The sequence below is a fragment of the Podarcis raffonei genome, chromosome 3, assembly GCF_027172205.1.
Source record: "Podarcis raffonei isolate rPodRaf1 chromosome 3, rPodRaf1.pri, whole genome shotgun sequence".
Lineage (NCBI taxonomy): Eukaryota > Metazoa > Chordata > Lepidosauria > Squamata > Lacertidae > Podarcis > Podarcis raffonei.
In genome coordinates this window covers 101,592,861-101,619,358 of record NC_070604.1, presented here as the reverse complement: position 1 = coordinate 101,619,358, position 26,498 = coordinate 101,592,861, and the positions used below count along the sequence as shown (strand labels likewise).

General features: G+C 41.5%; 1 protein-coding gene across 5 annotated transcripts in view; it reads right to left on the bottom strand.

Annotated features, from left to right (window-relative positions):
* The window catches only part of MTA3 (metastasis associated 1 family member 3), a 118,903-nt gene that overhangs the window by 36,681 nt on the left and 55,724 nt on the right, over positions 1–26,498 (bottom strand). For all 5 annotated transcript variants that reach the window (XM_053383327.1, XM_053383328.1, XM_053383331.1 and 2 more), the window contains exons 9-16: positions 26,286–26,474; positions 22,261–22,335; positions 20,359–20,417; positions 18,014–18,138; positions 17,338–17,489; positions 15,938–16,160; positions 4,278–4,364; positions 3,265–3,414 (exon numbers count right to left, since the gene is read on the bottom strand). In XM_053383327.1, the coding sequence (XP_053239302.1) occupies positions 3,265–3,414; positions 4,278–4,364; positions 15,938–16,160; positions 17,338–17,489; positions 18,014–18,138; positions 20,359–20,417; positions 22,261–22,335; positions 26,286–26,474 (1,060 nt within the window). The remainder of the gene's footprint in view (positions 1–3,264; positions 3,415–4,277; positions 4,365–15,937; positions 16,161–17,337; positions 17,490–18,013; positions 18,139–20,358; positions 20,418–22,260; positions 22,336–26,285; positions 26,475–26,498) is intronic.

Genomic DNA, 26,498 nt, shown 5'->3' with positions numbered 1-26,498 from the left:
CCTGCCCACTGAAAACCCCATCACTGCTACTGATTTGGAATTATGGAATGCCCTTCCATATGTACAGACGCATCAAAATCTAAGATTGAGCACTTTTCAGAAGTGTTTAGGGCTCATTTGAGAAATGGCAGGGTAATCTTGTTGATTTGATTGCATTTTATTTTGCTGGAGGGCCTTTACTTTTATTTACCTGCCCTAATTTGGCAATAAATCTAAATAACATAAAATAAAACAAGCTATATTCAGGTAATACTGCAAACAAGCGCTTTGTCAGTTGCACTGAGCTAGCCTACTTTGGCATTCTATGAAATCTGTCGCCGCAAAGATATATAATTCAATTACTTCCAAATGTGGAGAGAAGTGAAGCTTCCATTTTCATGTCATTGTGTGAGTCTTTCCTGTTTAAAAGCAAAGTGTTGGCCAGAAAGTGAAGGCAGCAATGACATTTTTGCTTCCCATGATTTTGTAACTTGAGACAAAAAATAATAATGATTCATTGAGTTTTTCTTAGCACACGGAGATGGAGGTGTTCACTCTGCTAACTTGAGAACTTTCACCGTCCAGCAAGAGTTATTGAAAAAACTATGCATCCTGACATGTTTGCTGAGAACCTGGATTGCTGATTACGTTTACCATTCACTAAAGCAAACTAAGACTGATGTTGGAGGAAAATGCCAACACCTAAATATTTTCCAGTCTCAGTGCCTATTTTCTCCACAAAAGATGGGTGCTTCAGTCCAGTAAAGATCCAGATGCATAACTGAATTAGATATGGTATTTTCTTTTTTTTAAAAAAGATATATATTTTTTAAATTCCTGTCTTGCCAAGTGAAATTGATGAGAAGAGTTTTGTTTTTTTTAAATGGTCCCACTAAAACTAAAAACAATTCTCACATGAAATGTACATTATTATAATTGTTACTATATGTATAATACTACATAAATATTATATACATATATACTCCAGGTTTCCTAAAATAATCACATATATTCAACAATGCACATAGCTTTATAAAAATACTTGCATATTAATACATACAAAATGAGCCTGCAGAAATATACCCACATGGAGTACTGTTCTTTTATACACAATATGCAAATAATTGTATATTATCTGCACATGATTAATCAGGCTGTTTAACAACAACAACAACACCCAATGTATAAGCAGCTTGGACCTCAATGGGTGAGAGGCCATCCAATGCAGGCAAAGCTCAGCTGGATTGGAACTGCTCAATTCTGTATAGAAATCTGTATAAAAAAGAACCCTCTTCAAACTCTTAATTTGATGGACACTTGAATCGTGATGTTTCCTTGAGCCTCTTATATGCATTAAAACACATAAATCACTAATATGTGCATTTTAATATGTACACATATGCAAAATTCAGAGCAGTGCAAAATTCAAATGTTGGGTGTTTCAGCTTTTTTATTGGTTCAGGAAGTGAAAATTTGGTTAATGTGAACCAAACAAATGTCTCCTAATACCCACTTTGGGCCTTGTATAGGTGGTTCCATTACAAATATTGTCATTTTAAGCGTTGCCATATATACAGTGCTTTGAGTGCTCAAAATGGCAATGTTTAAGTAATCTTTTCAACCAGGAACCTAATCCAGGTTTTTGAAGAAGGGGTGGAATATGATGCCCTTTTTTATGTAATCAGTCATGCAAACACCACAGATTAATGGGAAGTGGGGTTGTATCAGTTTAGGGCTGCAAAATCTGAATAATCCCTTGAGAGAGATTTTACACTCTAGCCAGTTGCAGCACATTACCCCTCGGCTGACAAAACAAACATATTGTGCACATGTTCAGCACAAGTTAACAACTGAAATCAAAACAGAGCTATGAATGAAAATCATGTGCTGATCTTCCCAAAACAGTTTTAAGCTATTACTAGATTCAATAGCGAGTTCACAGAGGATCAATGAATGAAAATCATGTGCTGATCTTCCCAAAACAGTTTTAAGCTATTACTAGATTCAATAGCGAGTTCACAGCGGATGAATATAAAAAGCGTATCTCTGTAGCAGATTACCAAATCAAATACATTGCTTGGAAAGTGGTAATCCATTGCTTAGGTCTAGGCTTCACAACCCAAAATTAAGCAAAGCTAACAAAATTTTTAAAAAGCCCACTTATCTCACAGCAGTGTAACACAGAAGCAAAAATTGCCTAATGGCTCTTCCCCTTGGGATACTTTGCATTAATTCAAGCCAAAAAATAAATACATTCAAGCACGGTGCATTTTGCATACACACAAACTGGCTTGCCATTTCCAATGCTAACATGGTTAATATTTAGGATTATTGACCACCTACATAGAATGCTCAAAATACATCACACACATTACCTTGTTGCTATCCCTGTAAAGTCAGTAATTATTACTACCCTCCCTCCCTTGGCATATTGCATATAGGGATCTGGAGCCAAGACAATGTCACTAATATTTGAACTGAAGGCTGCCTGATTAGTAGCTCAGCCACTCAGCAGCCAAATGCTTTTCCTCTGACAGTTGCTTCTAAATGGATCTTTCCAGCAAGTACAGCCACTGGTCTTCCCTGAAATAGGATGATGGACAGGAGAAAAGGGACAGCGACACAACCCATATCTCCCGAGAACATTCTAGTAATTAATTAAAAAATGTTGGCCACATTTTATCCATGGCTTCCAGCATGATAGCATCTCCTTCCTCCACCTGACAAAGAGCAGGAAGATTGAATGCGGCGGGTGGCAGCTGCAGGGAATTCCTTCACAAATGTCTTCCCTACCAGACCAGCTGCCCCTCCCTAAACACCTCACTGCCAGGCTGCCTTGTATCTTGGTCCCAAGGCTCTGTTGCCATAGCAACTGCCAAGGCCTACCTGCACATCAGGGCCCATGGCTGCCTGCTTTCTTCTCCCCTAGAACCACTGGCCTCACTTGCAACCTAGCAACTGGGCTTTGTTTTCCAATGGTCCTATGTTAACTCCAATCCTATCGTCACAGAGGGACTAAGCTGACTATTATTGTAGAACAGGCTTCCTCAACCTTGGCCCTCCAGATGTTTTTGGCCTACAACTCCCATGATCCCTAGCTAGCAGGACCAGTGGTCAGGGATGGTGGGAATTGTAGTCTCAAAACATCTGGAGGGCCGAGGTAGAGGAAGCCTGTTGTAGAAGATACCAATGCCCAGATTGAAAGAAGCAAAGATGCTGCCTTTAGATTATACACACATTGCAAAAAAGAATAGTTATTTCAGATGTCAGTTTATTTACACGTACCATCCAGGCCGTTGTGATGGTGGCTGTAGTTTCTCTTCCCCAAAATACTTAACGATGAGTGGCCAGGGGGAGCGAGCAACCTCTTTGCCATTGAACTCTGAAGGCTTGGTGTTGACTTGATTATATTAGGCTTCATGGCTGGATGAATCTCTGTAATTTGGCGGGGGGGGGGAGGACAACAAAAAATATATTGCTGAAATTATTTCAAATCATCATCATGTCAACGGTTTGCTTCCAATTTTCCTACTTCAGGATCTAAAACCTTAGAGATGTTATCACACTACCCCACATAAAAAAGAATAGGAAAATGCTCCTTCAGTTACTTGACCTTAACTGTTGCTGTGAAGGGACGGGAGAGAAAAGTGATTTAAGCTGTGTAAAATCTAGTTGAAATGGCACACAATTGACAACCTGGGGTTACTGTTCCGTTAAAAAAATTCTTCCTTATGTCCTTGCTATCAACATGCCACCAGAAACCTAATATACAGCTATTCAATTAAACTCAACTGCACACTGAAACATGCCTATGTTGTTTGAAAGACCTCTGACAGGACTTTTGATAGGACATGGGGCAGCCTGTCCCATTTTGCTGCCTGCCTGAGGTGAAATGGAAAGGTGTTGCCTTACCAGGATTGTGCAGCTGCACATTACAGGTTCCAGCAAGATCGTGCCAGGAATCTGCAAGAACTCACCATAACCCAGAAGCCACATCCACTTCTCCTTGCTTCTCTGGTGGTGGTGGGCAGGACACCCCTGGCTCTGGGGCAAGTGAGGAGAAGCAGTGGCAGGTACAAGATCTCAGGCAAGCTCCTCAAGATCTCAAGAGATCTCGCTGGAAGCCACCGCCACTTCTCTGGCTGTGGCAGGAGAGGTGCCCATGGAGGCACCAACCCTTGGCATTCTACCACCCAAGGCGGCTGCTTCAGTCTGCCTTATGGGTGGGCTGGCCCTGGATAGGACATTTAAACACTCATTTTATGACTTACGACTCATTTTACTAAACAAGAACTCACCCAAGTATCCAATGATACATGATAATGATTTCCGAGTGCTTTTAATCTTCAAAGGATTTCCAACAAATTCACAATGTCTGTCAGCATCTAGGGATCGAAAACAGAATGTTATTTTAGGACAGAGTAGGGTAGGATGAAGAACCAATGACAGCCACAGCTTTCCAAAGCTTGTCAAAGGTCCCGTTGATGAGAAGATCAATAACGGCTGGCAGGTTTTCCTGGAAGAAGACAGCACTGGGGCCATTGCAAGGATTTCACTCTCCTATATGCATCTGCACGATAGGCAGCCAGACATCTGCACTATACATCTAAAGCACTATGATACCATGTCACAGATTCCCTCAAAGAAAGCTGGGAGCTATCGTTTGTTGAGGGTGCTGCGAGTTGTTAGGAGACCCTTATTCTCCTCCTCACAAAGCTACAATTCTCAGAGTGGTTTAACAATCAATCCTCTTTTCCAGGGAACTCTGGTTAGGGTTCATAATTGTGTGCCCCCAGCACCACCTTCTGAAGACACCCATGCAAGGTGGTCTGGAACTTCTGAATAAATGTACCTCTGAAGCCGGGCCCAGACGGGTGATCCAGAAGGACACCATTGTTGAGAGAGACACTGAGAGAACACGGAGAATGAACAGGAAATTGGAAGGCTTCTGCTATGTGTTTGTAGCACACTAAACCAGAAAGGAATTAATTTCACTTGCTCTCCAGAACTGTAGCTGTATTGGTTTGTTATGTCTTTTAAAATTCTCTGAGAATAATCCCATCAAACTCAGTAGAGCTTGTTTTTGAGAAGACATACATAGTACTGAGGTAGCTATGGTGAAAATTGAAGTAAGGTGATCTTTATTCCAGGATTAGTTAATTCAGAACACTCTTGTCTGTGGCCCTACCCATTGCTGGCTCTGAGAGAATGTGTCCCTCAGCAGACAAAACTGCCCATTCTGCTCTTGACCAGTATTTTTTGACCTTAGATCCCCAGGTGTTGGTGGACTACAACTTCCATCATCCGCAACTATTGGCTAAACTCTTTGGGGAAGATGGGGGGTATAGTCCAAGAACATATGGACATCCAAGGTTGGAGAACACCGCTCTGGACCATAATTTAGAATCCTGCAGTTCAGTAGCAGAGGTTCATGGGTATCTCAGCAGACATGTCAGCAATCAGGGGTTCAGTGTGGTCAGGACATCCATTTAATCAAGTGACCAGGGCACCCAGACCTACTCATGAGCAGGAGTTCACATTTGGGGCTTTCACAGATTCACAGAATTGTAGAGTTGGAAAGGACCACAAGGGTCCTTTAGTCCAACACTCTGCAATGCAGGAATCATTCGACCAATGTGGGGCTCAAACCCACGACCCTGAAATTAAGAGTCTGGTGTTCTTACCAACTGGTTAGTGAAAGAAAAAGAAACAGCGCCACTCCTCACTCTACAAACTTACACCCTTCCGTGATCCATGTGAGAATCAGGCTCTAGTAGTTGCTATTTTTAAAATTAAACCTGTCACATTGTACCACTTGAAAACAAAACTTAAAAACAACTTGTAGGACAATGTCTGCATAACAAAGACAAACTGTAAAGATGATTTGGAAATAAAAATAAAATGTATAATGTTATAGCAAGCATAAAGCACAGCATATGTACCAATAAACTGGAAGTCTGTTGGGTGCAAGACTGGGACAATGGAGTGAAGGAGCAGATACATCCATTGAAGTCCAACAGCAAAGGGGTGCCTTCCTCTCTGGCTCTGGCTCAGCAGCATTGGAATCCAAGCCCAGCCTATGTGGAAAAGCTGCACCATTCAAGGGTCTTGGTAGAATGGGGCAGGCCTGTTCACAAGCCATTACTCAGATAGTTGCACAAATGTGGCCTGATTTTCCTCTGCAGTAAGTTCCCATTTTACTTGCCTACAGTTCTCTCATAAGAGCCGTCATGGTGTGTTGGCTATAGCAGGGGTAGGGAACCTTTGGCCTGCCAGATGTTGCTGAACTACAACACCCATCAGCCCCAGCAAACATGGCCAATGGCAATGGATGATGGGAGTTGTCATTCAAGGATTCCTCACCCCTGGGTTAAATCACCAAAACTCAGGCACATTGTCCTCTATTTGCGGACAGAGAAAACGGTGGACCATTTCACTGAATTTTTCCCCCGATGAGGGGAAATTCTCCAACAACTTCTCAGAGGTAGGGCTCATTGCAGTAGCACACCTCCCCCGCCTCCAAAGTGTGTGTCTATGTATGCGTGCACTGCTGCCACTGAAAGTGAAAGCTGTGGCAACTGTATTGGTTGCCAGGCTGTGTGAAGTACTGTCTTTTGACTGTCCTGAATCGTCCACCATTCAGCTTCAATGGAAGTCCACATTTTCTAGTGCTGTGAGGGGGGAAAACCTCTCCCTGTTCACTTTATCCACACCACATGTAATGTTCTACACTCTTAACACATGACTTCTACACTAAAAAGTACCAAATGTCTGCAAGCTTTTGCCACAGGGGAGTTGCTCCATCCCTTGATTATTTCAGTTGTGCTTTTCTGAAGGTTTCCCAGCTCTACGTTATTTGTTTTGAGGTGATCAACCAGAACTGTACCTCATAAAAGTGCTCATCAGCTGATTCACAGCCTCCTGAGAAAAGGTTCAGGTGGAATAAAAGAAAACAAAGCAAAAAGGCAGGCAATTATCTCCAGTGCTCCATAATTAGCTGTCACCTGAATTGAAAAACAATGGTGTTTGAATCTCATCATACTCTCATTAATGAGGATCCGTCAAGGAACCAAAACAGGAAGAATTCATAATGATGCTATTTTTACAACTCACTTTTATTTATTTGATACACTTATATCCCACCTTTCCTCCAGGTTAGCTAAATACGGCATGGATGGTTCGGACCCCCGCCGTTTTAGTCTCACAACAAACTTGTGAGGTAGGCTAGACTGGGAAATGGTGACTGGCTCAAGCCACTTCATGTCTGAGTGAAAATTAGAAACGGGGGTCTCCTGGCTCCTTATCTGACACTTTCTAACCATTGGACCACACTGGCTTACTGTGCATGTTGACTCAGCAGAAAATCCTATAAAATTCAACTCTCAAGTGAGTGTGCATAGGATTGCAGCCTTTCCTGACCTAGTTATTCTGCTGTCCATTTAGAAAAAGGCACCAGCCTTGCATTGCCCTAAATTCCACACAAACCAAGTTACCTCAGGTTGAAAGGCCGAAATAAAGGCTGCGTTTGTTTGAACGACATTGGATAGGGATTAGTAAGGAAGGCATGCCTGTTTTTTATGCCTCTCATGCATAATCTCTGCACAGGAGCCCATTCCTGCAAATATCTCCCCTTGTACAATGGGATTTCCTTCCCTTTCCCCAACTCCATCCCCTAATTTTTTCTGAGGCTTGAGGGGAACCTCAGACAGATTTAGGGTGGAACAGGGGGAAGGAGAGGGATATAATGTTCCATTATGCAAAGAGAAATCTTTGTGCTGACAGAGCATTTTAGGTACTGCGTGTATAATAGAGTGTATTCAGATTAGATCAGATGTGAAAATTCATCAGGTCTGAACTTTCAAGATCAACTATATGGCTTCAGTGGAACGGGATAACCCTCTGTCTTTCAAAACTTGAGCAAATATCATTTGGCCCTTTAAGATCCCAGAAGCCATCCTAGAGGAGTTTCAAAATCCAATCCTTTCCCCTTTGCTCAGTCCAAATTATAAGTATGAAAGTACTGTAGAACCTTCATTCTCTCCCCCCCCCCCGTGTTAGAAGTGTATGTTAAACAGAAGATAATACTTTATAGCATTAGAGAATCAACATCTCAACAAGTCAGACTACAGCAGAAGAGCTTGAATAAAATTCCAAAATACTGAGTTCTTTCAAAAGAGCCAAAATTGGACCCGAGAACATTTCTAATTCAAATAACTATGCAATGAAACAATGGAGGATGTTGCTGTATAAGGAATGTGTATATTGCAAGATTTATTAGTTTAATTTTCAGGAACAGCCCCTTTTATTATGCTTTCAGTGAACAGAAGAATTCAAAACCAGCTAGGCATTTTAAACTTTGCTCACGTATTTTATTTTATGTAATCCTATCTCCACACACTTCCCACACAAATCCACTAACCCTTTTAAAATACAACTTAATGCCATAGCATCACAAAGGCCAAAAATTCATCTGGCTTTGCCTCAGCAGAAATGTAAAAGCCGAAGTGCAAGATATAAATTCCCTATTTCATTAATCCAGCATGGAAAACAATAGCAGAGGCCAAAAACATGCTGGAAGAAATAATGGCTTATCTGAACCTGCACAACTTCCAAAGGTGTAATTTTATAGGGCATGGTGCAAGTCAATATGAGAAATAAAAGTTTCAGGACGCCTATTACAAAAAGAATGCTTGCATGCATTCATATGGTTATTATGGGTGAGTTTTTATACTAAAACGTACTGACACACAAATAAAACTGGCATGAATATTGAGAGTTTTTAATTTTTGCCAAGGACTGCAATGTCACATGAAATATCGCCTTACCCATTTCGATCACCTGGGGAAATTCTATGGATGGCACCACAGAATATCACAGGACGGTGACCCGAAAATGGGCATTTTCTGCTTTTGCCCCTGAATCAGTGTTTCTGTAACTTGGGCCTCCACTTGTGGTTGGACTACAATTTCCATCATCCCTGGTAGCTAGGGAAGATGGTATTTGTAGTCCAACAACAGCTGGAGACCCAAATTAGAGAACCACTGTTAGACAATGGACTATTCCGCCCTCTGCTGTACATGAAGCAGCAGTCATCAGTTGCTTCAGACATACTGTAAAAACAGAAAGCTTTTTTGCCCAGCTCCCTCTGATCCTTAAGACAAGACCCTGTTTTCTACGCTTGAATTCCCTAATTATTATTTTTTGCTTTGCTTTTCTCTGATAGCTACTCCTTGTTAATATACTGCTGTTGGTTGGTTTTAGGTTGTATTTTTGTATTAAAGCTATGGTATAGCACTTTTATACATGTTTTGCAATAAAATATACATCATAAAACAAATATGAGGAATGTGTAATCCAGGGTGGGTGTGTGCGCACACACAGAATGTGAGACAAATTAATCCCAAATGAGCGGGGATACCTGGCTAGCTGTATGCTTGCAGTCTCTGCTCTTTCTCTTCCCATTCTTTTAGAAGTAATCCCAGACTGACACTTCAGCCCAAATTCAGGACTGATTGAAGTTAGTTCAAATTCACAAAACCTTCACCAAAAAACACAAACTCTGCTCTTAAATTCTCAGATTATAATGGCTGGAGCTCCTGAAATGCATTCAACCTATAAAAACTATGAGCAGGTGCCAACCCTCAGTACGTTTTATTATAAAGCTTACGACGTCTTTCACATGTTCTTCCTTTTACCTAACTCCTGCACTTTTTTCCATTCTGTTCCATTTCCAGTCTCTCGCTAAGTGGGGTTATGTTCCATTAGGATTATTTTTTATGGAGAGGGAATTGCTCTTGTAACTACTTGGAGCATGCAAGATGTGGGTGTGGCAAATCATTGAGAGTTATTGTTGAGTCAGAAATGAAATAGCCCAGCACGACTGTAGTTTCCCTGGAAATGTATAACTAATTTTAAAAGTTCTAACCCCTAATCGTTGAATACTAAAATGAACTTTCTCCAGCAGAACAATGGCGAGCTTGCTCTGGCAATTCTAATCTAGCCACATGCGTTTTCCCTCCATTATTTTCTTTTGAAATGCCATTGTTCATTTCTATATAAAGAACTCATAACATGACACCAGCGATTACAGTTAGAGCCCTGCAACAGAAAACAAACATGGCAGAAAGAACTCCCTAGAGCCATGTTCAGAATTATGAAACTTTCCTTAAATCTAACTAAGCCCTGGTCCTAATAACACTTGCCTTCAGTTTCAATGTAGGATGAAGACATATGCAATGATTTTTAGAGAAAAGGGACCCCGCTGTAAACTCTGTCCACCATGCTCGGTCCCAACATACCTTTTCTTCCCCTAGCTGAGGATGGAAGGGAGTGGGTGGGAATTGCTGTGCAATTTGGAAGAACAAGCGGCTGGGCAGAGTGCTGATTGGCTGGACCTTCTGTGATGTCACCAAAAGACTCCACACACTATCCGTGGAGGCAGCCTTGCACTTTAAAAAAAATACATTTAAATCTAATGCAATGAGCAAATGTTTCATGCAATGCTTAATGGACACCTGCTGAAGGTATTTCTGGCATACAGAATTGCCACTTCATTTAAGAAGCAAAGAGGAAGCTGGGCTTGCACCACAGCTGAATAATTGGCTGGTGAAATTTTTTTGCACTATGTCTTCACTTCACATTTCTTACTTTCATGTATTTTTATAAAAGCAGTTACCAAAGCTTCCAACCTCCTATCCAAGGCATGCGTTGTCTACTTCTGCTCATACAACACAGGGGTACCTAATTTTCACCAATCTCCTACTCATTGCAAATGCCTAGCATCACCTGGTTTTGCAAAAAGCTCTCCTGAGACTTGAGGGAGCCTTTTGAACAATATGGGATAGGTTGCAGTAGAGCACAAAGATGGGCAAAATTTAGGTACTTTGCCTTACAAGAATGGAAGCATTTTCTATTAGTGTAAAACTATCATTGGCTATCATTGATTTTACTTTCTTGGGCTCCATGATCACTGCAGATGGTGACAGCAGTCACGAAATTAAAAGACGCCTGCTCCTTGGGAGAAAGGCGATGGCAAACTTAGATGGCATCTTAAAAAGCAGAGACATCACCTTACCAACAAAGGTCCATATAGTTAAAGCCATGGTTTTCCCAGTAGTGATGTATGGAAGTGAGAGCTGGACCATAAAGAAGGCTGATCGCCGAAGAATTGATGCTTTTGAATTATGGTGCTGGGGGAGACTCTTGAGAGTCCCATGGACTGCAAGAAGATCAAATGCATCCATTCTTAAGGAAATTAGCCCTGAGTGCTCACTGGAAGGACAGATCGTGAAGCTGAGGCTCCAATATTTTGGCCACCTCATGAGAAGAGAAGACTCCCTGGAAAAGACCCTGATGTTGGGAAAGATGGAGGGCACAAGGAGAAGGGGACGACAGAGGACGAGATGGTTGGACAATGTTCTCGAAGCTACAAACATGAGTCTGACCAAACTGCTGGAGGCAGTGGAAGACAGGAGTGCCTGGCGTGCTCTGGTCCATGGGGTCACGAAGAGTCGGACACGACTAAACAACATCATCATTGGCTACAACCCCTATATATGGTACTTAACCAGTATACAGGGAATGGGCAGATCAGTCATAACCCTTGACCTGCTTTGCTACAGGGGGACAGGATGCGGAAGAGGTCTCCCTCCACTGGACTCTGCTGGGCTGCACTGGATGAGGGGTCTCAAAGCCGACATAAGCAAGGAGAGGATGCAGCTGGGCTAGTCAGGAATGCACTAAGGCAGTCCAGCTATCAGCAATGGGTCTCTCCATTGCACTGGCCTGGAGCTGAAGTGGCAAAAATCATGGCTAACACACACAAACACACACACACACCACTTCCACCCTGGCCAGCGTAAGCAGCAGTTTTTGGAAGCAGCATCACTGCCCCTTTTCCATTCACCTCCATTGCTCAGGCCTCAAAATAACAATCCTTCTTCTACACCCTTTTAAAAAAGCTGCAGCAACATGTTACACCGTATAACAGCTTTACATCCAGCTCTTGTGTGTATGTGTAATTATTTCCACTGGGAGCTTCTTCCCTCGCTAGTCCCAGCCCTTTAATTTGTTCACATTCCTTTTATTTATCTCCCTGTGCTTTCCATCTTATTCTGCTAAGAAGATTACTGTTCTTTAGTATCACTCTCAAGTTCATTCCTCAGCATGACACGTCTATTAGTCTCTGGGAAGCTCCCTAGTGAATTGAAGGGACACTGGTGTGTAAATAAAGGTGATGGCATTACTTGTGGGCTTGAAAAATTTCTTTCTGCCCCCAGGCCTGAGAGATCATGCTCATCGTCCATTTCTTAAGAGAGCATCTTTGCACCATGATTACTCCAAGATCTACAGAAGATAATAGAATCAAAGAATTGTATTTGGGACCACAAGGCTTATCTAGCACAACCCCTGCCATCCAGGAATCTCAGCTCAGTGGTATCACATGTACCTCAACTACAAAGCTTCTCAGGCTCAAATATTGGGAATTTCTGAAAAAGGCAGGTGATGTGAAAGACATCTGCAGGCAACACTGATAACAGAGACATTACTAGGCTACATGGAGAATTAGCCTGAAGTTAGACCACTTATTTCACTGGTCTCATGCTAAAAGTTGAGTCACATGGCAGCAAACTAGGTTTGCGTATAATATAGGTTTTATGCCTGCCCTAACAGCACACTACTTTGTTCCTAAAAATTCAAAATCCTGCAAATAATAGATAAATGAACATTATTACCACCACCACTGCTGGGTAGAGTCCACTGAGCCTCTCTGCATACAAACCTCAATGCAATGATGGGAGCTGCACAATAAGTTGGTACAATAACAAAGCATGCAAATTGAACTCATGTATGCAAAACAAGCACACACTTCACTTTCTCAGAATCCAGTATCTTGGAGTTAAGTTTGCTTCTCTTAATGTAATCTGTGTTTTTTAATCATACGAATCTGAATGGAGCATTCATGAAACAATATTATGTGTTATCTATTCTGTGTACAAGGAAGCATAATAAAAATGAAAGGGAAATGGTGTTCATCTTTTATCTCCAACAGGAGATTTGAGGTCTAAAACAAAATCAAGTTGTAACAGGCTGAATTAATATTGTATAATAAAACACAACAGCCTAGCATGCGTCATCAAGCCTCTCAATGCTTGACAGTGATTTCAAAGTGTTGTTTCAATGCACATTCATTTGTGCATCCATTGTATGAAAAATTAGGGCACGAGCTTGTTAGGTGCCACTACGTCAAGCCTGCAGAGAAATGGATACAATTACAACTCTGCTAAAATACACATTTTTCCCTTGTGGAATTAGCTAGCAAAAACTGTGAGTCACAGATGTACACAGTACACATTTTGTTTTTAGACACACTACTGTTGGTAGCAATTCATCTAATATTAGGTGGCATTTATTAGGTGATACCTAGCAGTACTGTTCTAATGTTCCTGCCAAGTCATGATTGCTATATTCTACCACCAGCTTCAGTGGCAATATGTCTGTGCATTACCAGAAGCTGGGGAACAACAGCAGGAGAGGCCTGGGGGTCCTTCTGTCCCACCTGGAAACATACCAGAGGCCGCTATGTGAAACAGGATGCTGGAGTAGATATTGCTTTTGGATCAAATCCAGCAGGGCTCTTCTTATATTTAAATATATATTTAGGCTATTCTCAAAGGTGATACGACTTTCTATTACATTAACAGTCTCCAGATCCAAGCACTGACAAGCTCCGGAGTCCATCAAGCAATCATTTGATTTCAATATAGCTTATGCAGGGTTAATGCACTTGCAGCTATGGACTGGCAGAGGAAAAATCCCCCTTTGCATGTACTCAGAATGCAAATCATGCAAGCAAACAGATTGCAAAAGGGCTCGCATGAAGTGCCAAGCGGCTGACCAAAGGGATGTACTGATAGCATCAGCCGGCTGACTGGCGCTTACCCAACATCTCCAAATGGGTATGCACTAAACGCCAATCAGTAATTGACACTGAGAGCAACCCCAATGGGGAACTTCCTAGTGCAGCTGATGCTGGTGGGGCTGTCCGTGAGCCCCACTTGCCAAAGAAGAATTGGGAGCACACTATTAAGCCACATCTTTCCTGTAACATACCCGAGGTTGCATATGGCACCAGGTGTGTCGCTGGTGGGCATGATTTTGGGGGAAATGACTTCATGGGCCAAATATGGGCTCCTGGGGGGGGGGTCTAATGAGGCTTGAGGGCCAGAGGTGCCCCACCACTGTGCCAGCTCCCCTGAGATGAACGCAGGCTGTATTGTTAGCAGCGTTTGTGGTCTGAATCTTTTTACTGTGGATCTCTGTCCACTAACATATACTGAAACAACTTCTGCTGTGTCGAGCATTCAGGTCCAGGGGATATTTGAACATGCAAAAGGGGGGGAAAAGGGGGGGACTGCTGTATGCAAAAAGTGAACCCTATTCATAGCAAAGGAGGAGGGAGCTCCATACTCACATTCACAATGTGGAGCTATCTTAAAATGAATGAGTCTTGTGTTTTGTATGCTCAAGGAGCCACTGGGCTGCAGTGCTTAACCCAGCTGATCACAGCATCCCCTTCCACCAAAGGCAATCAACAGGGAAGCTTAGCTGGGAGCTGTATTTGTGTGCTGGAAGACACTCTCCTATTCTAAAATATACCTCTTTCATTTCAGAGCAATAGTACAATCCAACATTGATGTGATGTATTTTTTCTCCCTACAGAAGCACTTCTCATTTTGACATAAGATGAATATGCAAACAGGTGAAAGTGTGGAAGGAATGCATTGTGAAAACAAAAGCTCAATTCAGATGAAAACAAGGGAGAAGTGGTAAAACAATGCAGAAAACAGCAATAAAAATGTTTCCTTTCCAAGGAAATGTTCAATAAGCAAAACAACATTGCTAATTTACTTCGCTTGAATCAAGTCTCCTTCTCAACTCTGCAAGAAGCAGAAACCTTCCTCTTTGGTTGTGAAAAATAAGTTCTGAATCATTTTTATCTGGTGAGATAAATTGAGGACCGTAGACCTACAGCTCTGCCTGGTGGTGAATCATATCTGGTTAGGGCAAAATTACAGACTAGGCATTTGCTGCTGAAAACAGCACCCCTTGGTCTCTCTTACACAGTAGTGTGTGCTCTCAACTTTATCATATCTTGACATCATTTTAACCCAGCCAATGATTTGGACTTCGGGAATAGGGAGACAAAGCAGATGTCAAAACAGTGGTCCTACACATTACAAGGGAAACAAGGATGGAGCCAACATTGGGGTGCCATTGTTGGCTGCAGTCCCATGTCTCTTTCAGCTCCATCCTTGCATAGGTCAATTGCCTATGGTTGCACTGATATCACTGGCTTTGTCGTGGCTAATATGCATTTAGGACAGCTTATAATTGAGTCCTCCTTAAGTTTGTCCCAATAGAAACCTCATTTACACTGAAGTCTCTCTATTGAAGTTGGTTTTGTGCATGACCCACTATGCTGCCCCAGTGAAAAGCTGCCATGAACTGGGATGCTGCATCTTTAAACAAGCCTTTGCTTTCAAACCTGTGACCCCTTCATTATTTCACTATCTATGCACCATATTGGTTCACGTTATGGCAAAAATATGGTTCATGTCTTATGAGACTGGGCGCCTGTTTTCCACCAGATACATTAAATGTGGAGAGGTTAAAGGAAGCATGTATGATAGCACACAAAGCTATAATTGGGTCAATGTCTGCATTTGACACCTTTATTATTCAGTAAGTACTAAACTTTCTATAAACTTACAGTATTTTCTTTGTTCTTTGGTGAAAAGCAAGACAAATGAAAATAAAGTTTTCTTTAAATAAAATAACACAAAGGGGCTATAGACAGAAATGTGTTTATTGCAAAAGAAACAAACAAACGAAAAAAAGACGACAGAAAGTGGTTGGAATAATGGCACATTGAACTAAGAATTTAGAAACATCTTACATTCTGCCCTAATGGCAGCACAGTTAATAAGGACAAACGGTCTTCTTGCAGCTCGCTTCAACTGTAGAGTGTTTCTGCAGACCTGGCGGGCAAGTTTAGTCAAGTATGTCGTATGGAGGAAGAACGACTGGCGTGTCTTCACGGCAGATTTTGGACTGCCTGTGTTCCGGACTGGTATTCCCTGCGTTGCTTGTCGAGACATGTGTGTTCTAACACATGCTTCCTGTAAGAGGGGGGGAAAGAATCAAAACGCAAACTAAAAGTCTTACTTCTGAGATCTTCCCTTTCATTAATGTACTGTTTTCTTATATGTGGCTATAATATAAAAATCAAGACCCAGTGCCCAAATTCACTCTTGCCCTCTCCCCTTACCCAATAACCAACTTTGGAACACAGAAACATGGCTTATTCTGAGTCAGGCCATTGGTCCATCTAGGGGGCAGCACACTGACTGGCAATGGCTCTCCAGGATTTCAGACATGGGGCATGCTTGCCCCCATTGGAGATGCCAAGGACTGAAGCCAGAACTTGCTGCATGGAAAACAGATGCTCTTACACTGAGTTATGCCCTTCCCCTAACTTTGCAAAATCCAAGATATAGAAGAATTCCAGTCTACTCTCCCTCCATCCCCACAAGTGCTCCTCACCCACTGAATTGCAACACAGTAAATCTTGGGAATTCTACATTTCCCACCAGCCTCCTGGACAAACCTCCCTCCTCTTCCCTCTCACCGTTTCTCCCAAATCATCACCACTTGGCAAGGGAGGAAAGGGAAAGTGGGGGGTTGGAGTTGGTAGGGCAGTGTTTGAGCAGTGAGGAGTGCTGAGACAAGGGTCATTTTCCTTAGCACAGGATCAGGTCAAAAAAATGATCCATGCTTCTTTTCAATTTAATCTGAGATGAGCAATGGAAAACTTGTCCATTTGAGAACGGATTAAGTTCTTATAGTGGGAAAACAATATTATTATTTTTCGGCGTACACACCCAAACACACAATCTACAAAGAACTTCTTTCCAGTCTTTAAAGCACAAGCAACTTTTCAAAATACATTGTATAAAGGTGTGTAACTCATACAATCGTTTCTCTGACCAGGGTAACCCAAGGTTGTCCAACACAACTTTACAAATAAACAGGAAATATGGAAAGGAGTTAAATTTCCATGATAAAACACAGTGGACAATGTAACAATTAATTGTGAATTACAATTATGAAATTATTCCTAATCATAAATTGAAATTTTAAAAATAAGCACTACAGAAGCACATGCAACAGGGAGCAGGCCCCACTGAACATGATGGGACTTACTCCAAGTAAACGTTAAAAGGACTGGGTTGCACTAATTATCATCATCATCATCATCATCATCATCATCATCACTACAGAATAATGAAATCCTACCTCTGTGGTTTGAGTAGGAGAAAATCTGTCTTCATTTGTTAGTGTTGGCATTTTCAGGCCACCATATTTCTTCCAATAAATCCAACACGGTGCACATAACCTGCACTGCATGTTGGGTGGACCCCAAGAATACCACTGATGAGACTGTGTGACTAAAAGAAGAAAATAAAATTATGTTGATCCATTCAGCATAAAATTCTTATCTGCACACGTAAACACACACACACACACATCTATTTATTATAGATGTATACCGCAACAACAAATGCCACACATTTGAACAAGAAGCTTTATCTATTTTATTCATTTTAACAGTTTGAAAATTCAGGGCATTCACCAAATTCCCAGAGCAACACAACTGCTTATTCACTAAGATAAACTTAGCTAAGGTGGCCCACCAGGGACACCATAAACCACCCATTTCGATTGCTTGCCAGCCTGTGCAAAAATGGGGGGTGTTGTAAACACTTGGTAAACCTCAATATTCAGCTGTTTAGGTTGGTGGTATGCAATCATGCAGGCTTGCTAAAAGAAAAGCACTGAGGTCAGCATAGAATTTATGTAAGCACTACTCCAGAGCCCTACATGCATGATGCTCTCATGTGAGTACAAACGGAGCTATTCAATTGCTTAACATCAGCCACACCCACACCCACAGAGTGACCATTCTACTTACCGTAGCAGCTTTCACAAGCACGGCCTATTAGTGCATTCTGGGCCTGGTGAGGTGCTCCAACCGCTCCATTCACGGCACTTGGTTTCCCGTTACTGCTGGATATCTGACTGGGATTTGGTTTGTTGCTTTAAAGTGATCACAAACAAACACACACAAGCACATTAACAACATGAGTTAAATGACAGAATCCTCTGTGGTTACCCACATCATTAGCAAGAACGCTACTAACTTCTCAAATACTTTATGCGGAAATGAAAGCAAAAAATATTTTGAGAGCTCACGATGCTCTCAAAGGCTTGGAATCTGCCACATGTGCCATTACTGAACTCAGTTTATTACATCCAGGTCCTGTGCGTACTTGCATATAAATGCTGCACATGCCACTAGGAAGCTAAATGTCTTCCTCAAAGCAGCAGCTAGCAGTAATGAGAACCAAAGGCAGCCTGCAGCACCTAGCAATCCGTTCTTCAGTCCAGGGTCACTAAATGAGAATTCCTGTGCTTGGCATTAAAACTTTGTGCAAAAAGCACATTACTAATCAAATACTGGGGGTCAAACAGATCTCAGTTTTAGTCATGATTCTCTAAGAAACAATTCCAATATAATAAATATAATATAATATAATAAATATAATATAATATAATATAATATAATATAATAATATACTGTGTTAAGATATATACCGTATTTTCGGGGGGTATAAGATGCCCCCGTGTATAAGACGCCCCCTATTTTTTGGGACTCAAAATTAAGAAAATGTGATATGCACTATCCGTGTATAAGACGACCCCTTATTTTAAACTTCAAAAATTTAGGAAAAAATATAGTCTTATACATGGGAAAATACGGTGTGTGTGTGTGTGTGGGTGTGTAAATGTGTTAAGCTAACCAGAACGTTTTTGCTATAGAATATTATTAGGAATTATTGTTACACTTAGTGTTCAATTAGTAAAAGATTACATCTGGGATTCTTAATGCTGCTCGCTTCTCATATTTATTCCTCTCGGGTCAAATAAACTCCTGGAATCTTACTTATGCACTTTTCCCTTTAATGCAAAATCTTAACAGAGATATGAATAAAAGATGTGACAACAATATCTTATGCAGCATCAACACATAGCAGCTACCAAATCATTCTCAGAAATGCGTCTGAATGGCGGGCCAGAGGTTCCCTGTCCCTGTTTTAGAGAATTCTGCTTTCTTATGGTGCATACTCTTGCAGCTAGCCCAGATTTAGAGTCTACCAATATCTTGGAGTTGACAGGATTTCGTCCCCTACCTAATCATACCCCAGACTGCGTCACTGCAAGCAATATATGCACAGCATTCTAACAATCATTGTAGCATTTAAGGTAAAAATGCAAAAACAGGATGGTTGCTTCTGCTTCCGACACTTGAAGCTTTTGAGGATGTGAAAGTCTCTGAGACATAATCACAGTTCTACTTAGACTTTGATTAGATTTTGAGTACTGTTTCAGATTTTTTTTTATCAGTTCATTAGCCGCCTTCATTATTTTTTTAGGAAGGTGAGATGGAACTGCTGAAAACAAACAAATATATCTATGGCATGGAAGATCCGTCCAGAAGGTCTGCAAAGATCCAGCTGGGTGAGTATTTGTACAGAAATTGGGGAGGGGGCGGCAGAGACTCTGTGCCTCACTTGTTAAATGCATCTGGTCTTCTATTAATTTTGAGGCGTTGGAAGATTTACTAGCCCTGGGCCCAGACGCTCCCCCAAAACTATGACATCAGCATCAAAAGGAACATTTGCAGAAATCACTTTTATCACAGCATCACAAGGAACATTTGCAGAAATCACTTTTATAGCCTACCAAACACAAGGATGTAAAATTTTGTCCAATACAAAAGCACCTCTTGTAATTGTTGCAGGTACACTTAACAATATTGCCTAATGTGAGTCACCTGTTCATATTGAGGAAATAGTCTCAGATTGTAAACATACACTTTATTTCTCAGGCATGAGTACCATTAACATGCAGTCCTACACATATTTCGTATTCAGTGTTCAGTCGGGCTTAATCCCAGGTAAGCATGGATAGGATTGCTGCTGAACAGGTCTGTGATTTTGCATTAGCACTGCTACGTAAGGAAATAATTTGAAAATTGTTTTTTTTTTAAATGCCTGCATGGGCATAACTGGACCTTACTAGGCTATGCAAAATCTTCAAAGCAATCTAGGTTTTATGGAAGCTGCTTCTTCGCTTGTCCAATAAAAAACAAGGATTTGTTCTGTACACATTTTGCATTATTATTATTATTATTATTATTATTATTATTATTATTATTATTATTTCAAAGGAAGCATTAATATTTGTGATACTTACTAGGTTGGTATGTAAACTTGTTTCAATTTGCTTTCTGCTTCAGCAGCTTTTAGGCGTTTCTAATAGAAAAGATGGAACAAATTTAATATCTCACAGAACTACAACATTTCAGTTCCTGTCAGGTGACCAGATGGACTTTCTCGGTCTTTATGATCCAGCCCAGAGGCCCCAGATCCAGGTTCCCCTACTTCTGGTGGTTGGATGGGTGGTGACAGGTAAGGGCTTTACAACTTGTGGCAGGCTTCGCTAACCTGGTGCCCTCCAGGAGTTTTGTACTACAAAACCCATCACTGGAGCTGATGGGTATTGTGGTCGAAAACATTTGGAAGGTACCATGTTAGTGAAGGCTGCCTTATGGAATGCCCTTGCCAGGGATATTCATGTGGCATCAAGTTAAACCTGCCTGCTCAACACAGGGATAAGTAAAGACTCAATGTTGATCTCACATTTATTTAAACACAGGATTCTGCTGAAGGTTGTTCAACTTCAGGGTGACCTTAACTTGGAAGTTGTTGCAATTCTGGTTGATTTTTAAATACTTGTTTTTAAGTGTTACAATGTCATCCTCAAAAACTGATTTGTTAAATATATATATATCCTAAAATAAAGGAGAGTAATTCATGACACTTTGTAATAGCTAAATCAAATGGGCAGCTTTTTGGAAGGTGTGATCACACGCACACATATGCTCACATGCTTTTCCACAATGCCAATGACTATGTATATGACAACAATACGGACCAATCTTCTCCTAAATTACTTACTACTTGGATAAACTAACACCAAAATGACTGTCATCAATAGGCTGACACTGATTCGTTACAACAACTCTGTCCTGGGCTCTGCTGGAACACACACAGCCCCGAGTTGAAACAGTGAGCGATGGACGAATTCCCAAATAATGGGAACCACTTGGGGAAAATAAGGAATAAAGTTAAGACCAAGTATTGAGTTAGAAAAAATAATTCTTACTGGAGGGGTAATGATGTTGTTGAGTCTTTATTTACAACAGGCATTGTGGAATCATACTGTATTAATTAGCTTTTAAAAAAATCAGACAAATCAACTGCCTCTCCCCTTCCCTTTCTGTGAGTATCTGCTTCTGTTCAATTTTGAGCACAAATAGCTCTCCTGTTCAGGAAATGGCTGCTCTGGATCCAAGCCAAAGTATCTAAATATACGTAATTCCTGGATTTCTTCATCATGTTTAATTATATCCTTCAAAGAAATGAAAGGTCACTTATGCTGTTAACTTCCTACACAGAGAAATTCCAGGAATTAGCTTGCGCTCTCTCTCTCTCTCTCTCTGTGTGTGTGTGTGTGTGTCACTGTCGAGTTGTGTGTGAGATCATCACACATGATAATCTGATCTATGGCTACGTGCCAGTCCTCAGATGTGTCTTCCATGTAGGCATTTTGACACGTTTAAAGCCTCCCTAAATTAGATTACTGCCGAGATTTAACTTTCTAAATCCCATTTTCTGGAATCTATGCAATATCTCTTTACTGGGCAATCCAACTGGGCTGGGGCAGAGAGAACCAAACGTAATCATGCTGCAAAATCCAAAGCCCTTTTGAGACCAAAATGGGACAGGCAGGGGAGGGGGGTGTTTCTGGGTCATTATCCCCCGACCCGACTTGTTTCTTGTATTGCTTCCATTGGAAACAATTGAAGGAATGTGACATGAGGTCCTCAAGGTGAATGGGAGCCACCCCTGCCACACACACCCCTTGCCAACCAGAGAAAGGCAAGAGCTGCAGTGAGAAGGGGTCCTGTGAGGTCAGATCTCCCTCTCCCAGAGCAGACCACCCTCAGAGAGGGAGGTCCAAAAGCAACCCAGGTGCTACAGAACTGCGTGTTCATTTACTTGGTGAACCCATGGCAAAGTATAGAAAAATTACCTGCTGGATGTATCTGTCTGTAGTTTTCCACATATAATAATATTCAATGATGCTAGTCAGAGACTTCCAAGGAAGCTGAAAAAACAAAACAAAAACAAAAACACTTCATTACAATGTCTGGTAAACTTCACTTTGCTGCAATGTTGCAGCAAACTCAGCACAATGTAATTTAGACCCAGGAAAAAAGACTTTTAAAAAATCTCACGGCAATTTAGAGGTCAAGGAAGCATAGTCTACATTAGCAAAGGTAATAAGAGGGGTGGGCTCGCCATGTTTTTTTGTTTTTGTTTTTTGGAATACAACTTCCATAATCCCTGACCACCGGTCTTGCTGGTTGGGGCTGCTAGGAGCTGAAGTCTAACAACATTTGGAGGCCCAGAGGTTTGCCACTCGTAAAAAAATTACCTGCTTCTCTCTGGGAAATGGGTAAGGAAACATACTCAAGAGTTTGGTTAGACAAATTCTGGTGGCTTAGGATCTGGGAAAGTCACTGGGCTTTTGTACTAGTCCTTAGAGCAGGGGTCAGCAAACTTTTTCAGCAGGGGGCTGGTCCACTGTCCCTCAGAACTTGTGGGGGGGCTGGACTATTTGGGGGGGGGATGAACGAATTCCTATGCCCCACAAATAACCCAGAGATGCATTTTAAATAAAAGGACACATTCTACTCATGTAAAATGTGGGCCTTAGTTTGCCTACCCATGCCTTAGAGCATCGGTTCTCAACCTGTGGGTCCCCAGATGTTGCTGGACTACAACTCCCATCATCCCTGAGCTCTGGCCTTGCTAGCTAGGGTTGATGGGAGTTGTAGTTCAACAACATCTGGGGACCCACAGGTTGAGAAAGGCCTTAAAAATTCCTTTAAAATCTATTTAAGAAATAATTAAAATCTTAAGAAGACATGAATTCTTCTATTAAGGACCTTTTCAAATGCTGGCATCAGTTTGATACTTTTAACTTCGTTTGTCTTGCCATTGTTTATAAATTGTACTGTCTGGGGTTGTTGTTTTTTTTAATCTCCATGGGTAGGGGAAGAGGACTAGGAACAAGACCCTCAAAGACCCTCAGAGTCCATTCTAGCCCTACAACTCTATGTTTCTATGAAGCTGCCTTATATCAAGTCAAACCATTGTTCCTTTGAACTCAGTATTTTCAAGGCTGACTCTCCGGGTTTTTGGGCTGTCTTATCTGGTTCTGCTACGGATTGAACCTCAGACCATAGCTGTCAACTTTTCCCTTTTCTTGTGAAGAATCCTATTCAGAATAAGGGAATTTCCCTTAAAGGGGGGGGGGGGGAGTTGACAGCTACGCCTCAGACCTTTTGCATGCATACTATGGACTCTACCACTGCACTGTGGACCTTTGAGACAAAGTGACACAGTGCTTTCATTAAGTGTTTTGTTTTTTTAAAAAGTGAGGGTTAGCTGGTAAAAAATACTGTTAGCTTTTTACATGTCAGCTTCCTATATTATGAAGAAATCTTGGCACAAGTTGTTTTCAAGTTAGCACGCCTCCAGGTGAGAGGTATTACAAGCCTTACCTCCATCCCGTTTGTTCCATTCCAAGCCCTAAGTATTGCAAAAGTGATGGAACCCTTCTGCACTGAGCTTTTCACACATCGACACACAGTTAGTAGGAAGAGTGTGCCAAAATGAGTCAGCTGTATCCCACTGCGGATCAACCCTCTTCCCTAAGAAGCAGGCATTCTGTTATCAAATGATTACTTAATGTCACAATAGAATTAATTCGCAAGATCAGAGAAGCCAGAGGGGCAGCGATGGCAATTGCAGATGACATACCGAGCAAGACAGCATATCCTCAAAAACAGCACATAGCTTTCATGAACTGATATATCATTATATTAATTATTCTAGTTTTTGGTCCCTAACCGTAACACTGCATCTTAGCAGATAGCTAGTATTTACTTCTGCCACATTAGCAGCAGGTCTTTGTACTTCCAGAGTTCTTTCAACTGCTCAGTAGGGTCAACCTCGGATAAAACAGCATGCTTTTTTTATCTTGGTGCCTTGAAGATAAGATGTGTATATTCCAAACCTTTATTTTAATCAGGCAGGGATTAAATCACTTAAACTATAAAAATGATATGTAAGATGAAACAGGGTACAATTTTATTTTTTTTAGTGGCAGACTTCTTTATTCAAAGTTTAGGGAACTTTGTGGAGATCTCTGACCTTTCCAAGGTTGCAAACTATGTTCTTGAAGCTGACTTTGGGAACAACCCAAACTCAAGATCTGCAGGGATGAGCAAAGTCTGGAGTAAGAGGATCTCTGGCTAAGCCAACTGAGGACCCTCAGCCCAGTTCAGTGGGAATTCCAAGGGCATAAATACACCAACCTGGCTCAGCTGGTGATGGCTAAGCTGAGGCAAGGCCTAAAGAAGGGGTGGGATAGTGAAGGAGGAGACATACCCCTATTCCAAACTATGTTCGGACCTAACAATCCAGCAGAAGTTACAAAAGGGCAATGTAAGAAAAACTCTAGTTTTGAAGGCTTGGCTAGCTCAGCAGGAAGCAGCTTGGCTCTGGAACAGAGTTTCGAATAGGGCAAGTTACACCAACATAATTTACCCTATACTTTGGATTCTTTCCACCTTTATTCTATTCCAACCGTGTTAACAACATCCATCAGTGTTTGAAATTGGGAACACAGAATGAACTTCATTAATATGTAAACACAGTTCATTGGACTTCCAAGCTCTCATGCCATTTATGTATCTTTTCAAACAGAAAAAACTGCAAACATTTTCAAATCTAAACTTCTTTTCTTTTGCAAACTGCTAAAATTTTGTTTACCTCCAATTTGTGATGGTATTAAGAGAATAATTTGACCCCTTCTATCAGGCTGAGAACGAGCCCTGCACACCCTCGGGGGCTTCTCCTTCTCCCCCTCCTTGTGCTCCTAGTGTTGGCCTCACTGGCTAAACTACAGCATCTTAAATTGGGATACTGCAGTTTAAATGCAGCTTGCAAGCTATGTTACAAAACCTCTGATTTAATGGCAATCCTAGCAGCTATGATCAGGCAAACAGGTGCCAATTAATTTTTTAAGAACAGCCATTATTGTTAAATGATGCCACGAAGGTGGGGGGGGGGGAGAGCACTCAGGTGTATTTCCCTCAGTGAACTGTCTACATCAGGCACATTATTTCTGCTCCACATATAAAGATGCCTTATAAAGAGCCATTCCACTTACCCAGTTTTGTTTATTCTGTCTGCTACCAGCTCTCCAAGGTCTCCAGGCAGAGGACCTCACCAGCACTGCCACCTTTTTAATGAAGACTTAACAGGCTTTGAGCTGGGACCATTTGCATGCTCTACTACTGAAGTATGGGCCTTCCTCTGATATTTACGTGCACACGTATGGACTACTTGCAACCAAGTGAAGATGCCTGGGTGCCAGAATGGTGCCTGACATCTCCACCATCTGGAGCTGCATGCCTGGGGGCCATTGGATCTGGACTGTTTTCACACGCTAATACCTCATCCTGTAGAATTCTATCGGCTATATTTTATCTGCACAATCAGAAAGAATTGCAGGAACCAAAATGCTTTTTCTGTGCAGCCTGAGCAGGAGCAGTGAACAACCTCATAGTTGTCGCTTGTCTTCACTTAACCCACCCCACTGCCCTGCTCACAGTTGTGTTACATTATGAATGGTCCATGTCACCATTAAGAAAAAGAGGTAGGAAGAGTCCAATATATATGTGGACTGTCCCTGGATCAAGTGACTTTTCTTCTTTAAGTTCTCAAACTTCTTAACTTGGCTCAAGGTTGTCATCTGAACTAGCTGGATGTTTAACTGGATAATCAATCACTTATTTGAAAAATAAGGCTCTAGAGCCATCTTGCCCAAGAATGGCAACTAGACATTCTGTTTTGGCAACTACCACCTTGGTTTAAGGAGCCATTTGGTGCCTAGCTTATACATCTGAGTTTCTAACACTAAAATCCAGCTGTCTGTGGAAAACAACCCAATAATGGATAGAAAGGGGGTATACTTCTACTTACAAAGTCTTGTCGTATGTCGTTGAAGTCTTTGCCATATTTCTCTAGGGCTTCTTCAAACAAACTAGCCTCTGAAGCAGACCATTCTTCCATTTCATCTCTGCAAAGGACAGGCCCTCCAAGTGGAACCAGGACACTAATAGCACTGCTCAGGTCATAGTTATGCTTATGCAATGTATCCATGGCATGAAACTGGACAAAAAACACAAAAGCAAC